At 39.8% G+C, this 11,544-nt stretch overlaps 1 protein-coding gene across 1 annotated transcript; it reads right to left on the reverse strand.

Moving 5' to 3' along the window:
- Positions 1–1,459: 1,459 nt before the first annotated feature.
- Positions 1,460–3,456, reverse strand: LOC127232104 (C-X-C motif chemokine 2). Its single transcript, XM_051198070.1, has 4 exons — positions 3,325–3,456; positions 3,116–3,239; positions 2,924–3,007; positions 1,460–2,166 (listed from the first exon to the last, which is right to left on the reverse strand). Exons 1-4 carry the CDS (start codon positions 3,404–3,406, stop codon positions 2,151–2,153), a joined length of 306 nt encoding a protein of 101 aa, XP_051054027.1. The 5' UTR covers positions 3,407–3,456; the 3' UTR covers positions 1,460–2,150.
- Positions 3,457–11,544: the final 8,088 nt, after the last annotated feature.

Below are 11,544 nucleotides of genomic sequence, written 5' to 3' on the forward strand. Positions count from 1 at the left end.
AGGCCTACATAGAGGGACCCTGTCTCAAACACAGCAAGAGAAAAACGGCTTCAGTCTAGCAAAACTTTATACATATGATAGTTAGACATGAGATCTCAGTTTACTATAATAATTCCACTTACTAAGCAGTCTAGTCTGACCTGTGGAAATATTACCACCACCACTACTAGTAAGAGAAGTCCAGACCTTTGCCATCAGAATTTCTAAGTAATTAAAGTTTTTCACCCTTACATGGATTTTGGTACATGGCAACTAGCCTGAATACCCTCCATTAGAATCTCACAGTCTCTGTTTCGCTGAAAGTTAAAATCCAGTTCTGGATATGGTAACTCAAACCTGTAAGACCAGCCTTTTGCAAGCTGAGGGAGGAGGGTCAAGAGCTAGGGCCAGTCTGGGACTCCAGGAGCCATTTCTCAAAACAAAATGAACAAGAACTCTCTCCAGCTAGGATTTATCTTTTATAAGTGTTTCAACCAACCAAGTAAAAGGATGTTGTCAGGACAGGCAACAGAATATTTGCAAACTCCTTGGGAAGCTATGATGGATGCAGGCACCACATTCTCTAGAGCAATTTAGTGCCTTGCCTTTTGTTATTGAAAAGGGAAGGAAAAGGATACTAGATATCACCCAATAAGGAAGTAAATGTTTTTCCTGTTTGTTTTGTTTAGGAGGGAGAGGAAGTATGGGATGCAATAAAACTCTTAATAAATTCATGACCTTGTTTGGAGGAGGAGCTATGCAATTTTATAGGATCCAATGAAAGTGTGTGTGTGTGTGTGTGTGTGTGTGTGTGTGTGTGTGTGTGTACTATATGTGTATTGTGCATGTACTGTGTGTTTCTTTTATGTGACTGTGTGCAAGTGTCTGTGTATAGTATGTATGTTTATTTTGTGTGGCTGTGTACCCACATGTGTGTGAGTTCATATGGCGGGCAGAAATCAACAACAAGTACAGTTTTTATGTGGTGGCAGGGAATCCAGACTCAGGTCAGATCATGTGTACCAACCAGAACAAATCAATCTCTTTTGATAACTCTATAGAATTTCTCATTGTTAGGTAAATTAGATGCTTTGACGTTTGAGACTCTTAAGTAACTTGGTAATCTAATTGTATTATTTTTCACATAAAGAGTTTGTTTTGTTGATGCAGACAGAACATATATTAATATGGCATAACTGAGTCATTCAACAAGACAAAGCTGAATTGGAACTCACAATTCACTTTTAGTAATTCAGTTTTAAGTACATGAAAATAGCATATAGTTCCTGAGATTTATTCTGAATTCCATTGTCCTGATAGCTTCCACATAGGGGGTTAGGGTTGAAGTTAGGGTTAGGCTTCAGCTAGTATCTGTCCCTATAGGAGCAATGGTACAATGCCCTGGGTACATTGGGGGAACAAAAGATTGAGATGTATAAAACAAACTTAAGCATGGAATCTTTTTAATTTAAAATTTTATTTTATTTACAAATGTTATTTTTAAAAGTACACAAATAAATAAATGTTTCTACTTCAAGACATAAGAAAGCATGACAAAATAATTGCTGACCAAGGCACTGTGCCTTACAAAGAAGACATAAAATGTCCAAGGGATATTCACAACATTACAGTTATTAAAAAGACAATAAATGCTATGTACATAGTGCAAAAAACACTGAAAAACACTGAAAAATAAATAACAGCTGTTCTGTTCTTCTCAATACTTATAAAACCTGATTTGTACATGCACAATCCTACCTCAAAAGTAGACTGCATCTGTCTATGCACCCCCCTATGCCCAGTCTCTATTATACTAGAGGCATGACAGAGCTAGCACCTAACTCATCCCCTCAGAAAGTAATGAATGGACAGATCTAAACGTTCATCATCTTCCAACTACGTAAGTAAATAACTTTTATTTAACATATTAAAATGACCTTTTAAAATATTATAGTGAATTGCCAAACACACTTATCTCTTTAAATATCACAACGATCATAGCAATATCTGAGAGTTGAAAGATAAATAAATAAATAAATAGATAGATAGATAAATAAATAAACTTTCAGACAGTAAAAACACATCAGGAACCATCCAGGCTTCCAGGGTGTTGTTTTCTCTTTGATTCTTCTCCTTGAAGTACAGCAGCCCACATCCCAATTCTTTCCAGGTCAGTTAGTCTTGCCTCTGTGATGAGAAAAGGCTTGCTGTTATTAGGCACTCAAAAGACTGACTGCTCTTTTCTTCCACCTTCTGGACCTTGTTTTATTCTCCAAGCGCAGTCACCTCTAGCCTCCCACCAGGGGACTGTTGCCCATGCCATGGCTGCACTATCTAGCAATCAACATTCTGGATGCTTTGATATTATAACATTAGAGTTGGTGGTTCCAATTGTACTAGCTTCTGGCAGTCCAAATGATATGAAGAATAAAACTGTAAAGATGCAGTTTCCCTTAAGCTATAGCGTTAACATGACTAGCACCTATTATTGTCCACTTAGAGAGGGTAAGAGGGAGAGCCTACTCTTGAATTTCAAGTGGTCCCACTGGTAAACCTCTGACCCTCATCAAGAAGCCTCAGAGGCACACCTTGACCCAAACCAGGAGTTACATTTTACAGCCCAAAGACATGGAAAGGGCAGAGATAAGTACTGTATCACTGTAATAGACAATAGGCTTTACAATGCCACTAATCAATTCTACTTAATTCTTGGGGACACACACAGCGACTATCCTTTAGAGTACGGCTTTTCAGTGTGTAGAAAGCAGTTCATATCTTTATACCATTAGAATGAATTGATGATCACAAGGCAAGGCTAACTATGAAAGTAATGATCCCGGTTTCTGGTCTCTGGTTAACCTTGATTTTTCCCCGATACAATTTTCAGGACTCGAACCTAGTACTCTGAGACTGCCATCAAGTGTAAGCACAACTCAACACTCACTTGTTCAGAATCTTTTGGATGATCCTGCGAACCAAGGGGGCTTCAGGGTCGAGGCAAACTTCTTGACCATCCTTGATAGTGGCTCTGCAGAGAGAAAGGGGGGCCTTTGTAAGGCACAAGGTCCCACTGGAGCATGGGACAGCAGGAAGGTCTGGGAGACTCAGTGGCAGAGGCTGCCGTGGAGACACTCACATGACTTCTGTCTGGGTGCAGTGGGGTCCTGGAGGTGTCACCTTCAAGCTCTGGATGGTCTTGAAATCAATCCTGGATATCGTCTTCAGGCACTGACAACGCAGCTCGGTGGCCACAACTGCCCCTGTGGGAAAACACACTGGGTCAGAGGGACTGTAGGCGGTAACGCCCACCTGAGGCTCCTCCAGGGACAGCAGCGCAGGTCCCACCTGTAGTCTGGCGGCTGGTGATCAGCAGCAGCAGCAGCAACAGCAGAGAGGCACGGAGGAGTGAACGGGTGGCTGGGGCCATGGCACTGGGTATGAGTGTGGCTGGAGTCTGGAGAGCAGGAGCTGGCTGGAGGCCCTGAGGTGCGATCTGAGGCTCTGGGGCCCTGTGCGCCTCTTTTATGCATGGTGGCTGGAAAAGCCTGAGCCCCTGTGCTAGGGAAATTCCCGGAGCTCAGGGTCTCTGCATCAGGAGGAAGGACAGTGCCCCGCCCTGAGCTGAGTGGGATGGTGACATACGCGAGCGCGTGCTGTCTGCCTCATCCTAGTGCCCTGCCCTTCACTTTGGGACCCTGAGATGTCCTTCCCCAAACCCTCAAGAGGAAGGAAGTGACCTTTGCGCTGGAGTGACCACCGGCTAGAGGAAAGTGGTCACCCAGTGACTTCTCAAAGGAGTGATGTCATCGGTGGAGACAAAATAGTTTGGAGGAATGTCAGTCATTAGGACTAGAGGAATTAAGTAAGGTGTGTGGGGTGGGGGTTGTTTCTCCGTTCCTTGCATACTTATAGATTTTTCTAGAATAAATGAAGACTTTTATTTACATATGCATAAGTACTGTTGAAATACACTCATCTCAGGCTGTCCACGAGAGTAGTTTGTTCCTGATGTGTAACAAGCTCGAATAAATCACATTTTGTGTCATATCCTTCCACAGGGGTTGGGGAAAAAGATGTGTCAAACACTTAATTCATGTTTAACCTAGGATGGAGTGTTGTAATCTCTATGAAACTTCCTCTGTGAAATTCTGGAACTTCTGAGGCACGAGTGTGCCCGTGATCACCACATTAGAGATTTTCATGAATTCAGGAAATAAAGACCTGGTGGTCTCTTGGAGCAACTCGGGGAGGAGTCGGGGCTGACACACAGGGGAGTAGCGTCCTTCTCACATCTGCATAGCAAAAAATGTGCACCTGTGAAACTGCTTAAGTATCTGGTTACAATCTCATTGTTTTTTTTTTCTTTGTTTTCATTATTGACACAAATCCATCTCTTTTTCCACCTATAATTTCTTTTGAACGTTATTATATTTTTTAAATGTTCATTGGTATTTTGCCTGTATGTATGTCTGTGTGGGGATGTCAGAAACCCCGGAACTGGAATTACAGGAATTACAGACAGGTGTAAGCTGCCCTGTGGGTGCTGAGAATTGAACCCATATCCTCCAGAAGAACAGCCAGTGCTTTTAACCATAGAGCTTTCTAGTCCCGGTGATTTAATTTTTCCACTAGAGAATCAATTGTATCTTGCTTTCCCTGACGGTGGTGGTAAGCTGTTGTAAACTCCCAGCTCTAGCCTTTCTCATTCACTAGGTCTTCTCACATTGGGTTTTAGATGGTTTGGGTGTGGGTCTGGGTACAGCTCTCTGAGAGCTGTGTGCATCTCTTTCAGAGGGAGTGTAGAGTGCATCCAGAGGCAGGGTGATGTTCAGGACTGCCAGGTAGAAACTTTTGTGCCACTAGTTATAGGGACATGAAACCCTACCTGCTGTTGATGCTATAGTTTCGTGTCTCCAAAATGCACACTGGTGGTGGTACCGAACTCAAAATGTTAAGATGAATAAATCTAACATTTGTATGAAACAGCAGTGTTTATTAAGTGCTAAAATTGTAAATAAATTAAACAAAAATTGCTTTTGCCTCCATACTAATAAAAACAAGATTCACCTAGGAATAAAATCCTCATACACAAAGAAAATAATTTAGGGCACCTGGGAGACAGAGGTAGCCAGATATCTGTGAGTCTCAGACCATCAAGGTTTGTATAGTGAGACTCCGTCTCAAGAAAAAATAATTTAGGATGAGTTTATTATCTAACTGAATTGGTTTCAGTAATTAAAACTACAAACTGAAAATGAAAGTAAATATAGTCATCTCAATTATTAGGAAATATTGTAAAGAATTCTTTGTTCCCTGAGGTAAGTGATTTATAAGACTAAGGAGGCTTTGTTTTTTAATGTTTTATCTCATGGCATAACTTTAACTCTCCTATAGTTAAAAACTGATGGACTGGCATAGTCTCTGAGGTTGTTTTTTGTTTGTTTTGTTTTATTTCCTCCTCCTCCTTCTTCCATGGTAAGAGTGAGTAAAATTAAAGCCAGTTTCATTGAAAGCATTTTAGTCCCAGGCATTTTGTTTGGTTTTTATTTTCCTAGACAAAGCTCACTGACTCTGCCAACCTAATTTGAGCACTTTTTCTAGTTTTAATAACTGAAATATTTGCCTTCAGTATTAGCAGGATGCTGTTCAGCCCACTTGTCTCTGTGATGATGTCAGAAAACAGAAAATATCTGCTGTAAGGATTCCGGCTGCAACTTGATATGCTACATAAGCAAACACCCAGAGAGAATCAAGTGCAAGGCTCCTACAATAGTTGTCAAAGCATAAAAATGTTTCAGAAACTAATTGTTAAATATATGCCAGTAGCTGTGTAGTAAAACAGCAGTTGCTTACAAAAGGGAAGACTAGCGGTCTTCCTCTCTATATTTTGTCAGTCTGACTTCATAGTGAACCCCTAACCTTAGGCTTGCTGGTTTCCAAACTTTGAAGAAAAATGGCACTCTACCAAAGTAATACAATTCTTTTTGACGTGTTAAACATCATCTCCAGCCAATTACACTTTGTGTGACAAGCTCTATGCCCAGACTTTAAAGTCACACTAGCACCAATTGGAAGGGAATGGAATCACCCACTCCCTAAGCATTAGTTTATTATCCTTTCACTATTTACCATAGATGTTATGTCTTTTCATTTTATCGAGGACCACATGATGGATTTTATAAATTCAGAGCCGCGCTCTGCCTGAGCATGGATGGAGATGCAGTAATTATCTAGTGGGCCGTGCATACCACCAGGAATCAAGATGTTTCAAACATCAGTCCTCTTTTATTACGGTTAGTGCTTTCAGTATAATTAAATAACCTGGCTGAGGAGATAATGAAGATACTTTTATTCTGCCTTAAATCACTGGAACCATGGATAGAGAGATGGGCTCAGACATTAAGAGCACTTGCTGTGCCGGGTGTTGGTGGCCCATACCTTTGATCCCAGCACCTGGGAGGCAGAGGCAGGCAGATCTCTGTGAGTTCAAGGCCAGTCTGGTCTACAGAGCTAGTTCCAGGACAGGATCCAAAGCAATACAGAGAAAGCCTGTCTTGAAAAACAAAACAAAACAAAAACAAACAACAACAACAAAAGAGCCCTTGCTGCTCTTACAGAGGACCCGGATTTGGTACTCAGCTCCCACATGACAACTGAGTCTGTACACTAGTTCTAGGGAATCCAATGCCCTAGGGCTGGCCTCTGCGGGTGCCAGTCATGAATGTGGTACCCATACATACATTTAGGCAAACGCTCATACACATAAAATAAAAATGAATAACCAAAACATCCCTAGACTCTCAATATGTTCAATCATAGTATTCATTGAGTACATCTCTAATATATTTGTCTTCTATGCCTGATCTAAGTTCCTTCCTTTTTGTCTTTGATGACAGAGTCTAGACTTTCTTTTGGAACCCAGGAATCTGGCTTGCCATCCTCATTATGTCTCTTCTTCCTTCCCAGTGCTGGTTCAAGACAAGGGATCCTATTCCACAGCTCTGGTAGTGAGCTGACAGCCCCACAGAGTATTGCCAGTTCCTCGTGCTTTAGTTTACACATCCTAGATGCCTTGGTACATTCAGCAGGGGGCAAATGACATAATCTTGTCCATGTCAGAAAAATTCCCTGGAGTTCTTCTTGTCAGTAAATGATAAAACAAAAGCAAAACAAGTTTTTACTTCCTGCTGGGTTACAGAACAGAAGCTTGGAGCCCTGCCAGTGCCTGGGAGAGGCTGCCTGAAGCTGAGCCAGTAGAGAGAAAAGCTATCTAGCGTGAGTGAGAACAGTCACCAGGTATAATCTTTGAGTTTGGAAGCTCAGCCCTCCACCCACTCACCTGCCTTTTGTTGTCATGGGAAGAAAAAATGGTTCTCATTCTGTCTGTTTCACGTGGCACTCTATGCTACTGATTCTACTTACTGATGGGTGTTCTATCAAGAGGGACATTTCAGCTTGATGTTAAACTTCCTTTCTCCTTCTGCCCCAACATTTTCAACATCTTTTTCCCCAGACTTATAATGTGGGAATGAAGTTAGTTGCTTGGGCACCAAGAGAGTTGAGAGACTCTTGAACGCTCACTGTAACAAGAGAAATATGGGAGGCAGAAGATACAAAAACCCAACAAATGCCGTGATAAGCTACACGAGACATACTCATGATAGTTGGAGAAAAGCAGCAGCTAACACAGCTCTCACTGAGGCTTTGTGAGCACTGTCTGGTTCACTTGTGACAATTTTAAACAGGTTTTCCAGGGAAAGGAGATAACCCTAAGAAGAGGGGAACCCCCTTGAGGGAGAGGCTAGAGCACACATGGCTTGTTCGGAAGGCATGTACAAGCAGCAGCAGAGACAATGTAAGATCACAATGTGATTCTCCACTGTATGAACGGTGTCCCAGACTCTTCGTGATGTTTGACCAGGAATCAGCAAATCAATATGCCCTGCCTTTCAGTCCTATTGCACTCAGAGACTTACCCCTGAAGTGCCTTTTCCTGTCACAAGGCTGCACTTCTTGGGGCATGCTTGTTTGTAAGGATTCCCAGATTTTCTCTGTATGTATGTTAAGTCCATCTTTTTGTTTTCTTATTTTACATATATATTCCAGTTCCCTCTCCCTTCTTCTTTCCCTCCCATCTCACCTCCCTCCCCACTTCACAGGGAGGGTGATGCCTTCCAGGAGGGATCAACAAAATCTGTCAAGTTATTTGGAGTAGGGACTAGGCCCTCCCTCCTGCCTCTAGGTTAAGGGAGTATCTCTCCATGGGGAATGTGTTCCCAAAGTCCTTTTGTACACCAAAGATAGGAAAACCAGCGTTGGACCAACTCAGAACCCCTGAACATAGATCTCAGTTAGAAGACCTAGGCAATCTAAGTCCATCTTTTTAATAAAACGCAATGATAATTTTCCTTGTAAGGTAAACGAGATACTTTGATTTTTGAGATTTACAATGCTATTAACTGTTCAGTGAAAGAGTTTGATTTGTTGATTCACAAAAAGGTATGATAAATATGGAATAACCAATAATAAGATAAAGAGTAGAGCTGAGACCATAATTTATTCTTAACAATTCAATTTTAGATGCTTAGCCATGGTTAAATTACAAATTGTTGATTTATTCCAAATTCCAAATTCCATTGCCCTGATTGCTTACACATAGAGAGTGGATTTGAGTAGATCTTTGTACAGTTATTGAAAAGGACATAAAAAGAAAGACTTTTGCAGCATGGTAAGACTTGCTTTGTACCAACATGGATTGTTCTTAAGTGAAGGAAAAAAAATTCTCCAGGAATAGGGAGATGGTTCAATTGTTCAATCAGTGAAGAGGGAAAGAGTCTGCCCCACAAGCAGAGAATCTGAGTCTGGATTCCATGCCCCCACATAAAAGCTGGACATGATGTTGTCTTCTGCCCACCACATGAACACACACACACACACACACACACACACACACACACACACACAGAGGCAAACATCCACACAAAACAAACATACATACAATATACACACATGTGCACACAGTCACATAAAACACACAAACACACACACACACTTTCTCATTAAAGCATTCTTTAAATTAACTGCAAATGTCACTGGATCCTATAAAATTGCATAGCTTGCCCTCCAGATAAGGTCTTGATTTTTAGGGTTTTATTGTATCCCATAATTCCTTTCCTTCCAAATAAGACAAACTGGGGGAAGGGGAATCTACTTCCTTGTTGTCTGCTGTCTAGTAACTTCCTCCTTTCATTTTCAGTAAAGGGGGACAAGACAATACTTGTCCTAGAGAATGTACTGCCTGAGTCCATCAGAGCTGTCCACAGAGAGCTGCAAATACTCTCTGTTGTCTGCCTTGGTATAGCTTATCCTTTGACTTGGTCTGTTGGGACACTTATAAAAGATAAAGCCTCACTAGAAAGAGTTCTTGTTTCCTTTCCTTTCCTTTCCCTTTTCTTTCCTTTCCATTCCTTTTCTTCTCAAGCATCAACTTTCTTAAAGACCCAGACTGGCTTCAAACCTTGATCTTCCTATTAGCCTGTGTTCAGGGAGAGCAGAGTGGTGATCTTAGGGTCTTGTCAATTCTTTTGAATCTTATTCCATTGGGAAGCTACCACTGGCATCTAAAGCTGGTTCCGTGGCCAAAGTGTGTACATCATACTGTGAGACTTACCCACTGTCTACCCCGAGGAGAGTGGAAAGGTTGGGGAGATTTTAGGTTCAAATCACATACCAAAATAAAATGAGAATAAATATTAAAAATCAAAAGCCATTTATTAGATATTTGTAACATATCAGGGGTAGTGACATATTTAAAAGGTTAATAAAGTCAATCAGGAAAAGAAGAATTCTTTCACGTGTAAGACACTTCCATCCAGCCTTACAGGTGGTCTTTTTCTTTTTCTTTTCTTTTTTTTTTTTTGTTTTGTTCTTGTAGTAAGGCTGTTTTTATTATTTCAATAATCTGTAAATATTTAAATTCATTTTAATTAATGTTAACCAATAACTAATTAATATTAATTTAATCTATTATGTCTGGAAGGTATTCCAAGACCCTTCTGCAAAAGGCTCTTTAAAATTTTTTTTAATTTTATTTTGAGGCAGGGTTTCTTTGTGTAGCCTTGACTATCCTGGAACTGGTTCTATAGATCAGGCTGGCCTCAAACTTACAAAGATTTGACTGACTCTGCCTCCAGAGTGCTGGGATTAAAGGCGTGTTCCTCCACTGCCCAATGCAAATGGTCCTTAATATAAAACTTTATGTCTCCATTTGTTTATAAAATTGTAAAGTCCCTTGTGGAAATAATATCACACAATTAAATTGCATTATATTTATGTGATGCAACCTAAGAAATATGGGAACTCCAAAATTTACTAAACTATGTCTGAAATAGACATAAGGAATGAGGAAATAACTCCATGGCAATATTTTTATCATAGGAGATGGAAAAGCAAGATGACTCTGACATTGTGAAAGCAAATTTAGGAAGCTGAGGGGTGAGTTCCTAACCACAGACACGCACAGTTTATGGTCAGACCGATTTCAGCTAGAAAAGCAAGATCATCATACAAAATGATGATCAGGGTGTGTTCTCTATATCTTTTCAACATTTTCCATGTGTGATATACTTTTCGAGACCAATATGTAACACTGTAAACAAAACAAAACAAACAAAAAAAAAACTTTGTTCTATACAGTTGCAGAAGAGCTATCTAGAGATTTCAGTCAGGTCAATTCAGTTATATTTTTGAACTCTTCTATACTATTAGCAATAATTTGCTACCTTACCTATATCATACATTGAGAGAGTCAGGTAGAACTTTTTATATATAGGAAGTCAGCATGGCAACAATTTCTATAATCGAAGGGCTAAGGTAGTTGTATCATATAGTCATGGCCAGTATGATAACCTATCTCTAATCCTTTTTTTTTTTTTTGTCTTTTAAAACAAGATTTTGTGTAGTGTGTGATGGTTTCTTCTAAATCACCATGTAACTGAGACAAGTCTTTAATGGCAGACTCTCCAAACAAAGGGATTGTAGGTGTGTGCCACCATCATACCAGGCACAAAGAATCTTTATGAATTCTAATTTGCCTATACTCTTTGTTAATCTCTCCAAATTGCTTTATGTATTTTAGTGTTGTTTGTCAAATTTTAAAATTACTTTATCTCTCCTACAATTGTCCCCTTTATATTTTCAATCAGACTTCATTAATAGATCAGTGTTCATAAAGTATCAAAAATACATTGGTAATTATTAGTCACTGATGGATGCAATTAGTAATTGATGATATATATTAGATTCCCTTCAAATAGTTTTTGTGTGGTGGGACACAGTTTTTAATTATTTTAATTTCAAGCTATCTAGAGTTAAATATCTAAGATATATCTTTTAACAGCATGTATCACCTTACTTAAATAGCCCAATAATAGTTGACTTTTAATTACAATATTAATTCCATTCTATTTTGTTGTAATTTTATTATAGTTACATTTAAAATTCACTAAAATGTTTTATTTATTGTGCATTCTCCAAAATCAAGCTGAGATTTTGAAATTTAAATTC

The sequence above is a fragment of the Phodopus roborovskii genome, unplaced genomic scaffold, assembly GCF_943737965.1.
Source record: "Phodopus roborovskii unplaced genomic scaffold, PHOROB, whole genome shotgun sequence".
In the NCBI taxonomy this organism is placed as follows: domain Eukaryota; kingdom Metazoa; phylum Chordata; class Mammalia; order Rodentia; family Cricetidae; genus Phodopus; species Phodopus roborovskii.

Bases quoted from the DNA above. Each gene is read 5' to 3' on its own strand.
- LOC127232104 (XM_051198070.1), bottom strand. From the start codon at position 3,406: ATGGCCCCAGCCACCCGTTCACTCCTCCGTGCCTCTCTGCTGTTGCTG. The intron at 3,240-3,324 runs GTGGGACCTGCG...GTTTTCCCACAG, and splicing joins CACCAGCCGCCAGACTACAG to GGGCAGTTGTGGCCACCGAG. The intron at 3,008-3,115 runs GTGAGTGTCTCC...TTCTCTCTGCAG, and splicing joins TGCACCCAGACAGAAGTCAT to AGCCACTATCAAGGATGGTC.